Source organism: Carya illinoinensis, chromosome 10 (genome assembly GCF_018687715.1).
Source record: "Carya illinoinensis cultivar Pawnee chromosome 10, C.illinoinensisPawnee_v1, whole genome shotgun sequence".
In the NCBI taxonomy this organism is placed as follows: domain Eukaryota; kingdom Viridiplantae; phylum Streptophyta; class Magnoliopsida; order Fagales; family Juglandaceae; genus Carya; species Carya illinoinensis.
The window spans coordinates 8,301,524-8,314,116 of record NC_056761.1 but is presented as its reverse complement, the minus strand read 5'-3'; the positions used below and the strand labels follow the sequence as shown (position 1 = coordinate 8,314,116).

The following is a 12,593-nucleotide window of genomic DNA, read 5'->3' as shown; positions in this document are numbered from 1 at the left end:
CCTCCATCTCCGATTCAACTCATCCTTCCTCCAATCTCCGATCAAAACTTAAAAAAATTAGAAAAAAATAAAAAAAGGAGAAAAAGAATAAAGTGTTGTCTTACCGCGTATTGTGCGGTGTGCGTTCGGCATTATGCGAGAAAGATGAGAGAACGAGAGCGACTACAAGACTACGAGAGAGAGGAGAGAACGGGGTAGGCTGCTTGGGAATGGGGACTGGGGAGTGCTCTGTGCGAGAGAGAGAGAGAGAGAGAGAGAGAGAGAGAGAGAGAGAGAGAGAGAGAGAGAGAGAAGCTGCCGAGGGGAAGAGGGCGAAGCCGGGAGGGGGGGTTAACCCCTTAGGGTTAAAACTTAATGAAACGACGCCGTTTTGTAATGGTGTCATTTCATTAAGTGACTTAATGAAACCACTGTTTCATTTATAAAATGTATTTATTATATATAAATATATAATAAATAATATATATAACGAGGCGGGACGGGGGAAAATCGAAGCGGGGTCACGACCCCTCCATCCCTCGCCTCCGCTGGGGGTTTTCCATATGGGCAAGGGACGGGGTGCGGATGACTCGCCCCACATATGTGGGGGCGGGGCGAACGGGGCGGAACAGCGGGGTCCGGGGCCCCATTGCCCACCCCTAATTGTCTAGTGCAAGACTATTGAAAATTTCCGTCATATTTTTAACTAGTTTTGTAATAAATTAATGCTTGGACTAGCATTCCACGCTAGAGTTAATCTTAATTTCTAATTCTTGATATACATGTTATTACCGACTAATTAAACTAAAACAATCAGTTTGGATAAGTTTATATTGGAGTCAGACAGTATTGAATGTTACATCTTGATATTATTGTGATATATTATTATTTATTTTATTTTTTATATATTATTATTTTGTATTATGATGTAAACAATAACGTAATATATAGTATGCATGCATTGTGTGTATTGATGTATTATTATTTATTATGTAAAAAAAAATCAAAAAAGAAATCTTTTGAATTGTTAAAAGATTTAAAAAAAAAAAACTTAAAAAATGTTTAAAATATATTTTAAAAAAATCTAGATATCTGAATTTAAAAATAAATTTTATAAATTATTTTTAAAAATTTTAGAAAATCTTTAAAAATAGAAAAAATAAATCCAGATATCTCCTTAGAATTCAGATATCTGAATTTACTCTCGATTATCATCCAAATCTTTTTTAAACAAATCACCGCTCGATTTTTAAAATTCGAATCCGATTAATAATTATGGTCAAATTTCCGGATCTAAATTCGATTCTACACCCCTACCAAGAAGATATAGGACATGATATTTTTGAAGTCAACGAAAAGGACGGCCAATAAATAGCTATTAAGGCTAAATTTAGGGTCGTGAAAGCCATGGCAGGGGATTGAGGATATGAATGGACTGTAACACTCGGTGAGACTGAGATCGCCATTATTACCACATCCTTGGTGGGAGGAACTAGATCTAGCTGAAAGTGGCTCCTGATTAAAAAGGCCCAAAAAATAAAAACTACAATACTTTAATATCTAGGCCTGTAGTAGTGAGATTCACTTAATCGAACGGTACCAAGAGTATTCTCACCGGATTAATCATTTTTAAAATTTATTATATTTTTTGACTATTAACTATAAAACACAGCTGCAATATTATTTATAAACAAAATTCATAGCTTTTAGTTATAATATTATTAAAGAAAAATTCAAATTTGATCTATATTGTATATATAGTAAATCTTATTTTATTATTTTTTTATAATACTCTCCCTCTTTTTTTTTTTTTTATCTATATCCACAAACTTTCACAAGTTTCTTTAAATTAAATAACAAAATGTGATAAAATAAAATAAACTAATAATTAATAATTAAAATATGATAAAATAAAATAAAATAATATTTAAAAAAATTTCATATTTTTTAATTTATTAATTATTTATTACTATATAATAAATAAATAGATAATCTAATATAAAAATTTGATATAAATAGTTAAAGTCAAATTTATCTTATATTATTTTACTATTATATAATAAAAAATAACTATTTCAACGTGGAGATTTAAGTATACGAAATAGTTAATATCTAAATTCATCTTTCATTCATAAAAAATGTCATTTACATATGGATAATCCAATGAGAGTGCTTTTAAGTGGTCTAAGAGATGCCATATTATTTAAAAATAATAAATTTTTATTCTTTACAATGTCTTAATGAAATTTTAAACGTATTATTGATTAGTCTTTTTTAAATATATATACCATGTAATTTAAGCCTTTTATTGAAATGTTACAAATGACATTTAGAGTTTATTCCAACCTTAAATGTGAAACTTCAGCGATTCTACATACGTACAACTGACTGGCTTGTTGTGCTATCTGAAAAAATTTGTGAGTCTAACTTATTTTTTAAAATCGGTTCACGTAAGACTGACTGGTCCAACAAAGACTTTAGAAGTATAAGAAAGATCAGATTATAATATTTCATTTTAATAAAAATATGTGATGTATAAAATTTCATTCGCATTGCTTGAAAATGAAAAATTATTTCTTTTTATTTATTAATTTTTTTAAAATATAGGTCATATAACTTAGGCCAAATCATGCCCCTACCCTTGTCAATATAGATTTCTATACACCAGTTAACTTTATCAAAATGGGGCATAACATTATATAATGCGAAGGATAAACTAAGTACTGTTATATTCCTTAATTTTTTACAAGAGACTGAGTACTGTTATATTATAAATTTATACCAAGAAAATTATCAAAAGTAAGAAAAGAGGACACGCAACTTTAACACACAGCTAGCGATCCATCTTTTATATATGAAAAATGATAAACTTACTTAACAACTTGTGTACAACTGTATAATAAAATAATGTTATTTTAAATATTATTTTTATTTTTTTATGATTTAATGTGTTTAAATATAATAAAAAAAATTATTATATTTAAAATTATTTATAAATTATGAATGAATTGTTGGCATATTATTATCATTTTTATTTATATACATGCATACATACTAGAATTGGGGAACACCCCAGCGTAAAAAATATATATTTAATTATACGGTAATTTGAAAAAAACATATATTAATGATAAAATATAAGGAAAAAAAATGACAATAGATTATAAGAAACAAAATAAAAATAGAAACAATAGATTATTAGAAGAACAAAAAAACTTTAGAAGAAGATGAAAGAAAAAAAAATGATTTAATAAAAAAACCCAACATGCATTATATATCCATCTAATCTAAAGAAATTTGATACAAATTTATAAATGTAGTTTGATAGAAGTTTTAAAAATGAAGTAAACTTAAATTATACAATATTACTTGTTGATAAACATGGTTCATATTAGTTTGCAAAATCAATTGACAGGATATTAAATTTATTATGGCGTTGTTATTTTAGTTCGTTTATATTTGCGCAAAGCTGGATTATCCACTTTTTTTGTAAGGTTTCTTTGACCATCTTTTCCAAAAATGGTAGATGGTTCTAGGAAAAAAGAAGTAAAATATATAAAATGTAAGGTCCAAAAGATTTTATATAGGAATATCTAGTTATTATAAAAATTCATGTTTTGATTTATAATTCTATTATTTGAATTGATAGAGTTAAAAAATGTAATATTATGTTACCTCGATAGTATGATTCATAAATTCATTTCCTAAATAACCTAGTGTTTTTTTGCAATTGCACCAAATATCATTGCAGGTAGTTGTCCTGTACTATGTCAATAATTATTTATAAACAATAGAGCTCGGTCAGTTTAATTAATCATTTTTTCAGATCTTCTATTTTGTATTTTAAATTTTTTCAAGTACTCTGAAATTTAAGAAAATAAAATATTTGAAAATTTTTTAAAAGAATTAATGAGATTTGGGCACTCCATTCAAAAGTAAATCATTAGCTTTTATTTAGTTCATTAATAAAAAAAATTTAAAAGTCAATTACATGTTATGTTTGGGATTTTGTCTTGGCTTTACTAACCTAGTCAATCACAAGGTTGACTGTTTTCTTTCTTTATTTCATCTCAATTGGCTTTATACTCCTAAGCTGAGGATAAATTTATCAAGTTCTAGCTCCTACAACAACAACAGAAGATGGTGTCATTCACAAGTGACAAGAGTATAGAACACAGTTGAATCTAATGAACACTGCTAAAGTTCTTCAACAAAAAGAAAAGCATACCTTGTTCATGTACTTTTCCACGACATCCGGAATATCGATGCAGGGCTTGTAGTTGCCAAAGAAGGTGCCCTTAAGAGTCATCTCATTTAGCACGTTTATATGATGAGTCTTGAATAAGTCATCTTTATTTGGGACTCCAACAAGCACTGCAACATCCCAACCCTGACAAAGAGGCAAATTTTAGTTTCAACATGATTAGATACTTGAAGAACTATTTCTCTTATCTCTAATAATTGAACGGGATAAAAGATTTATTTAGTCATTACATCATGAACGCATTCAAAAGCTAAGATCATGGCCTGGATGCTTCCAGTACATTCAATGGCCCGATCCACCTCTCCGTCAGTCATCTCAGCAAGCACCTATTAATCAAAATTCCAATGTTAAAACAATGACGATCTGTCTGGAATCAGAGCTTACTGGTGGTCACAAAATAAAAAAGGTCATGGTGTTCAAAGTAACCTGTTGAACAGGCTTGTCATGATCTTTTGGAATCACAAATTCAGTGACACCAAATTTCTTAGCTATCAAAGAGATAGATAATATAAGCCATCAGCAGTACATAAATACCAACTCAAAAACCAGGGGAACAAAGTACTACTTATCAAAAAGAAAACTTTAGGATCATTTTATCTACCAAATACCTTGCGGATGTACATGACAGGAAAAAAAAAAAATGATTTCCCTCAAACCATTTATGTGAAATTTTCTGGAGGATCAGGGTTTCTCGGTGTTTGAATTACTACACTATGATCAAATAAAATAGAAGATGCGCATATGCATGACAAAAAAGTTACACCCAAACAGAGTGCCTCAATACACAGACGAAATGATAAAATTAAATGTGAAGGTGATCTTCACATTCACAGATGCCATCAACAGACAAAAAAAAGCTTGATTTCAACAAACACAAATCGAACAAATAGAAATGAAACCCCCCCCCCCCCCCCACACACACACACACACAACCGTGGTCTACATGAGGAAACAAAACCGAAACAGAGAGGATTGAAGAGATTAGAATCTTCTTCTTCCACTTAGATCTTCGTTAACAGCTCCAACAACAATAAAAATCACAGATTCTTACCAAATTGTCCAACACCAATGATCCTTGAAGCCCCAGCAATCCTTGCGCCTTTAGTAGCCTAAATATCGGCCAAACAAAACAAACAATGGCAAACAAAATACAACCCAGATCTGCAGTGTACGACTTAGATGAACAACAAAAGAACAAAAAAATAAAAAAAATCAAAGGAGTCAAGGGCTGAAATCAAAGGGAGAAAGGATAGGGCTTCAGTGCTAGGCTGTTACGGAGAGAGAGAGAGAGAGAGAGAGAGAGAGAGAGAGAGAGAGAGAGAGAGAGAGAGAGAGAGAGAGAGAGAGAGAGAGAGAGAGAGAAGGGGGGAGGCTCGTGGTGGAGTAGAGGTGAGGTAAGGCCATGACAGGGTGCACTCGACTAGAGATGGGCTGGGTTGCGGACTCGAGGTGGCGCATGGTGGGGCATGAGGAATTCTGGGAGAGGAGGCGCGGGCTGGGCTACTGCGGGAAGAGAGGGAGGTCTGTGAGGAAGGAAAAGTCTTCAGTGAGATGGGGAGCCGATGGATGGCGACGGTTGGGCTGCGGCGGTGGTCTTCGACGGAAGGAGAAACTAGGGTGGGAGAGGGGAATCAGGAGCAGAGAGGAAGAGGGAGGAAGAGGGAGGAGATGAGAGAAATGAGAGAATATATTTGTCTAAAAAAATATTTATCAGAAGATGGTAAAATACCAAAATATAAAAGGGCTAAAAAATTGAAAGTGTCCATAAATCAAAGGAAAACGGAGGGATGAAAACGTAAAATAGTAAAAGTAAAGGGGCAAAATTGAAAATAAAAATATTAGATGAAAATACTGTAGCTTCCACATTTGAATTTATATGCAGTATATCACGATTACAGATCAAGATCAAGATCAAGATAAAGATAAAGACCAAGCTCAAGATAAAAACTTACTCCAAGATCAAGATAGAATCCCTTATTTATAGGCAATGGATGTAGCTATGATATTAGAGTAATTTGTATTGATTTGGACTTAGCAATGTGTATATGTAAACACCATTATAAATACAAAGGACAACCACCTAGAAGAGTACTGTGGTTTTACAGCATGTTTACATGGCATCACAGAGCGGTTTTTCAAATTAACATCCTCGATCCCATGGCCTCTGTCAACCCCCCTATGTCTTTCACCACCATGGTTCACCTTCTCACCATCAAATTATCATCTTTAAACTATCTTCTTTGGCGCAGCCAAGTCTTGTTGCTGCTGCAATGCCAGAATCTTCTTGGCTATGTTGATGGTTCACTTGCTGAGCCCTCTGCTACCATCGTTTTCGGTGACTCTATTTCACCGAATCCCAAGTTGGCAGAATGGCACCGAACATATCAGCTTGTGCTTAGTTTGCTACTCTCCACCTTAACAGAGGAAGCCATGTTCGCTGTTGTTGGCTTACCTACGTCTCGGGTAGTTTGGTCTTGGCTGGAAAATACCTTCAGCCATCGATCGAAGTCTCGAGAGCTTCGACTCAAAGATGACCTTCAGACCATGAAAAAGAATGATAAAAGTGTTCCTGAGTTCTCCTGGGATTTTAAGGAACTCTGTGATCAATTCGCGGCAATGAGACGTTCGGTTGATGATCTTGACAAACTTCATTGATACTTACGTGGTCTCGGTTCCTCATTCTCTATTTTTTGCACCACTCAATTGTCTCTATCCCCCCTCCCCACCTTTGATGACGTTGTGCCCAAAGTCGAAAGTTATGAAATTTTTGTTCGATCATTAGAGTTGACTCCCTCTTGGGGCTCCACTACCACTGCCTTCACTGCATCTCGTAGTCTTAAAATCGGTTCACATGCGAGTGATTGTGGAGAGGGTCGTTCCTCTCATGGAGGACGTGGTCGTGGAGGCCGCCATAGTCGAGACCGCAACCACCCAATCTGCTGTCAGATCTGCTATGATGAAGGTCATTATGCCTCATCGTGCCGAGTGCGTTATACTTGGCCTTCTCATGCTGCTAACTTGGTTGAGGCCTGCACCTCCTGTTCTCTTAATGATGGCCAAGATTCTGATTGGTATATGGACACTAGTGCTATCGCTCATATGACTCGTGATGCTACTCAATTGGACAAGGCCAATTCGTATTCTAGTAAGGACTGTATTGTAGTTGGTAATGGTGCCTCTTCCAATTTCTCACATTGGTACCTTCTCTCCGACATCCTCTCTTCGTTTAAAAGACGTTTTAGTTGTGCCTGGCCTCACTAAAAATCTTATATCCAGTAAACTCACCTCTGATTTTCCCTTCTCTATTACCTTTACTAATGATCACTTCACTATGCAGACTCGCGACACAAGAAGGGTGGTGGCAACCGGTCGACGTGAAAATGGACTCTATGTGCTTGAATGTGGGCATCAATCTTTCCTTTCCGTTTTTCCTAATAATTGTCCACGGGCATCCTTTGATGAATGGCATGCCGGTTTGGGCCATGCTTCTCATAACATTATTTCTCTTTTAAATAAAATTTTCAACTATGTGTTACTTCTTTACTCCCAAATCCTACTGTGTGCTCTAGTTGTCAACTTGCTAAAAGTAAAAGACTTCCTTTTTCTCTGAATACAAACCGTGCTTTGCATGTTTTGGATCTTGTTCATTGTGATTTGTGGGGATCGTCACCTATCCCTTCAAATCTTGGATTTCGATATTATGTTATATTTATTGACGATTATTTCTAGTTTACTTGGCTATATCCTCTGAAACATAAATCTGACTTCTTTCATATTTTTCTACAATTTCAGAAATTTGTTGAAGATCAATTTTCCACTAAAATCAAGATTTTCCAAAGTGATAGAGGAACTTAATTCACTAATCATCAAATTCAAAATCACTTAATCTCCTCAGGTATCTGTCATCAAATGTCATGTCCATACACTTCGTCTTAAAATGGTTGTGCCGAGCGTAAACACAGACATATAACCGAAACAGTTCTTGCTATGCCTTTTGACTCTCATGTCCCTCTCAAATTCTAGGTTGACATGTTTAGCACTACCACTTTCATTATTAACCACTTGCCAACGCCTCTTCTTGATAGTCGCTCTCCATTTGAGGTTCTGTTCGATAAGCCTTCTTCTTACTCTAATTTTCATCTATTTGGCTATCTTGTTTTTCACTATTTACATGATTACACCCCTCACAAATTAGCTTCCCGTAGTCGTTCTTGTGTTTTTCTTAGCTATAGTATGTCTCATCATGATTTTCGTTGTCTTGATCATCTCACTAATCCAGTATTTATTTCCCAACATGCTGTCTTTGATGGCCATGGCTACCTATAAAAAAGTAACAATTGCTCTGGGCCTTTACCTCCTACCTTAATTTCTACTTTTCTAGAGCCCACTGCACCCTCCTCCCCAAACAAAGTCACACCAGGGGCCTCTTTACCATCCCAGCCAAGTCCTCTCTCGGATTTGTGTGGCCCATGTTTAACTGATCTATCTTTTAGTTCTATGCCACCTTTAATTTTGCAGGAACCCGCTATTGATGGGCTAGGATCCCCTTTGGCACCCGTTTCGCCAGCTCCAGCTCCAGCACCAGTCCTTGGCACTCACCCGATGCAAACACCGGCCAAATCTGGGATTTTTAGGCCTTCTATTCGGGCCCTTCATACATGCACTGCTCCAAATTCAAATCTCATTCAATCTTTACTCACCATGCGTAAGCCCAAAGTATTCAAGACCGCTGCCAAGCATCTTGGATGGATTTTTGCCATGGATAAGGAGCTTCAAGCTTTGCATCACAATCATACTTGGGATTTAGTGCCCCGACCTCCAAATACAAATATTGTGGGCTACAAATGGGTTTTTCGCATCAAGTATCTCGCAAATGGTTCCGTTGATCGTCTCAAGGCCCGTCTTGTTGCTAAAAGCTACACCCAGCAACCAGGCAATTTCAATGATACTTTCAGCCCAGTTGTCAAAACCTCCACCATTCAAGTTGTTCTTTCCTTGGCGGTCTCTAATCATTGGCCACTACGTCAACTTGATGTGAAAAATACTTTTTTGAATGGTATTCTTCAGGAGGAAGTTTATATGGAGCAGCTTCTAGGTTATGTTGATTCAAGATATCCCTCCCATGTCTGCAGGTTACGTTGAGCTTTATATGGGCTCAAACAAGTTCCATAGGCTTGGTTTCATTGGTTCAGTGCTTTTCTTCTTGCTACTGGGTTTTCTGGCAGTCGGGTTGACTCGTCCTTGTTTGTGCTTTCCAAGGTTGCTGATTTAATCTATCTACTATTATATGTTGATGATATTGTAGTGACCAGCAACAATTCAATTTTTCTTGATGCTTTTATTGGCAAATTATCCAAGGAGTTTGCCACCAAGGATATGGGTTCATTAAGTTCTTTTTTGGGCCTTGAAGCGCATCGAACTTCCTCTGGTCTTTTTCTCAGTCATGCTAAATATGCTTGTGAAATTTTGCAACGTGCCAAACTAGTTGATGGTAAGCTCGTGAGCACTCCCATGGTTGTTGCACATTACCTATCCACTGATGGTCCTGACTTGGATAATTCCTCACTCTACCGGTCCCTTGTTGGTGCTCTTTAATATCTCACTATCAATCGGCCGAACCTTGCTCATGCTGTCTCTGTTGTGAGTCAATATATGTACAAGCCTTCCCTTTGCCACTTCCAGGTTGTTAAACGAATCCTACGCTACATCAAGGGAATCTTGCGGTATGGCCTCTCTTTCACTCCATCTTCTTCCTGTTATATTCTCGCTTACTCGGATGCTGATTGGGCTGATTGTCCTGATACATGACGGTCTACCTCTCGCTATGTTATTTACCTTGGTAATAACCTTGTCTCTTGGCATTCCAAGAAAAAACCGACGATGTCTTGTTCAAGCTATGAATCAGAATATCGAGCGCTCGCCAACACTTCTGCCGAAGTCATGTGGCTTGGTCATCTTCTTCGTGATCTCAAGGTGATATCTTCCTCTTCTCCGATTCTACTTTGTGATAATCAAAACTCCATATTTCTTGCCGCAAATCTAATCTCTCACAGTCGCTCGAGGCATATCGAGCTTGATTATCATTTTGTGTGCGAATTGGTGGCTTCCAGATAACTTTGGCTTCAATATGTTCCTACCAATCTCCAGCTTGCCGACATATTTACCAAGAGCCTTGGTCGTCCTACATTTATATTCTTTCCTTCTAAGCTTGGCTTTCGGGACTTTCAAACGCTAGGCTTGTGTGGCGGGGGGGGGGGGGGAGGGTACTATGATTACAGATCAAGATAAAGATCAAGCTCAAGATAAAGACTTACTCCAAGATCAAGATAGAATCCCTTAATTATAGGCAACAAATGTAGATATGACATTAGATTAATTTGTATTTGATTTGGACTTAGCAACGTATATATGTAAACACCATTATAAATACAAAGGACAACCACCCAGAAGAGTACGGTGGTTTTTACATAACGTTTACACATACAGTAGATCTATATATATACATATATATATGTATATATATATATATGTGCATGCATCCTTTGTTTCCCAAGCTAGAAATTTAGAATCCCTGTGGCCTGTACGTGTTTTCACATAGGATTTAATTGCTGCTATGGGGCTAGTTTCAAGGGCATCGGTTGAGGCCGTGCCAGCTTTCCCTAATTTGTGTCTCAATTTTGTGGGTATCTTAAATATGTTAGAAGATAAGAAAGGAGTCTCGGAGTTTTGTCATCGCAGATGCACGATAAAACAATATGCACTAGAAAAATTCATGTGCAAATATTCATGCGTGGCAGCATTAAGAGAAAAAGGCATGCAAGATAGATAAACATGATTGAATCTTTTTCTAAATTATGAATATGATTGAATATATATTAATAGGCCAAATACATATTTATCTACAGCTAGGGTTGTAACTTTTCTGCAGATTAATGAATCTTATTTTTTGTTAACCTCATTGATTCTTTCCAATCTCAACGTTCCACACATGACAAGTTAACTCAATCTCAGCATGACCAAGAAGGGAAGAATGCCAGCATCTATCAAGACTCTAGATGGATAGTTGACTGTAATTGATTCCTAGAATATATTGTTGTCATCTGTGTAAATCTGTAATTTATATTCTTACCTTACTTGTATATTTCCTTATTCATGTACAAAGCTTACAACTATATTAATGTGGTGAATACAACTCTGGTTTGTGTGTGATACCAAACCATTTTGCCATATACTTTGTCATGGTATCAGAGCCAGGTTAACTTATGATCGATGATGGGTTCCTGCGACTACTCACGATAAAGGTATTGGAAATACCGACCCACACGTGAGGGGGCGTATTGAGGAGTCCCACATGGTTTAGGAACAAACTCATCCTGGACTTTATAAAGAGTTACTTTACTCTTCCTATTAGGCCTTTTAAGGAAAGAAATGAGTGTTTCTATATGATATCAAAGCGTAAATTGGCAGCAGCTGAAGGACAGTGAAGAATCCTATTGAATTTGAATGGGGTACTAGAATTGAAAAGAACTGCAGAGCCTTGATGTGCAATATTCAAACCTGTGCCATTTCCCACAGCAATCTCGTCCTCCCCTTTGTAGGGTTCTTGAATGGATAAGTTTTCCAGAACAGCTGTCACATGACTATTTGCAGCACTATCAACATACCAGGGCCAAATGCTTTTGTGAAGGACAAATGCAAGGGCTAGATGCTTTTGCAAGGGCCAAGTAGAGATGGAATTTATCCAATTTTCTTTTCCAATGCAATGAATAAACCTAAAAAGATTACTGCCTTCCTTGGAGTCACTGCAGATCTTATCATCTGGCACCAACGACTTGGTCATCCAACTTCTACTGTCTTTAACAAAATAAAATTGTTGGCTTCACTTCCTGTTATTTAGTCTACTGAGCATGGCTCCTTGTGTGAACCATGTCAGTTAGCAAAGTCCAAAACTTTACATTTTATAGAGTCTCATAATATAACTCTTGAACCTCTCGAAATAATACATTCAGACCTTTGGTGTTCTCCTATTATCTCAACCAGTGGTTACAAATACTATGTAACTTTTATTGACAATTTCTATAGATTCATGTGGATTTATCCTTTGCAATCCAAGTCTGACACTGTAGAATGTTTCATAAAATTCAAATGCATGGTTGAGAATCTTTTATCTAAGAAAATCAAAGCATTTCATTTAGATGGAGGTGGTGAGTTTTTGTCTAAAATATTCAATCATTTTCTTGAATCAAATGGTATCATCTGTAGGCTCTCATGTCCCTATATTGCTCAACAGAATGGTTTAGCCGAAAGAAAGCATAGACACATAGTAGAGATTGGACTAGCCTTAATTTCT

General features: G+C 36.1%; 1 protein-coding gene across 1 annotated transcript; it reads right to left on the bottom strand.

Moving 5' to 3' along the window:
- Positions 1-3,990: 3,990 nt before the first annotated feature.
- Positions 3,991-4,866, bottom strand: LOC122278381 (alcohol dehydrogenase class-P-like). Its single transcript, XM_043088576.1, has 5 exons — positions 4,845-4,866; positions 4,670-4,731; positions 4,474-4,569; positions 4,208-4,369; positions 3,991-4,101 (listed from the first exon to the last, which is right to left on the bottom strand). The coding sequence occupies exons 1-5, from the start codon at positions 4,864-4,866 to the stop codon at positions 4,060-4,062; spliced, it is 384 nt and encodes a 127-aa protein (XP_042944510.1). The 3' UTR covers positions 3,991-4,059.
- Positions 4,867-12,593: the final 7,727 nt, after the last annotated feature.

What these genes read in the sequence shown, in the direction of transcription:
- LOC122278381 (XM_043088576.1), bottom strand. Translation starts at nt 4,866, where the DNA reads ATGTACATCCGCAAGGTATTTG. An exon ending in GTACATCCGCAAGGTATTTG is followed by an intron (nt 4,732 to 4,844) that starts GTAGATAAAATG and finishes TCTCTTTGATAG; the next exon opens with CTAAGAAATTTGGTGTCACT. An exon ending in CTTTTGAATGCGTTCATGAT is followed by an intron (nt 4,370 to 4,473) that starts GTAATGACTAAA and finishes CCTCTTTGTCAG; the next exon opens with GGTTGGGATGTTGCAGTGCT.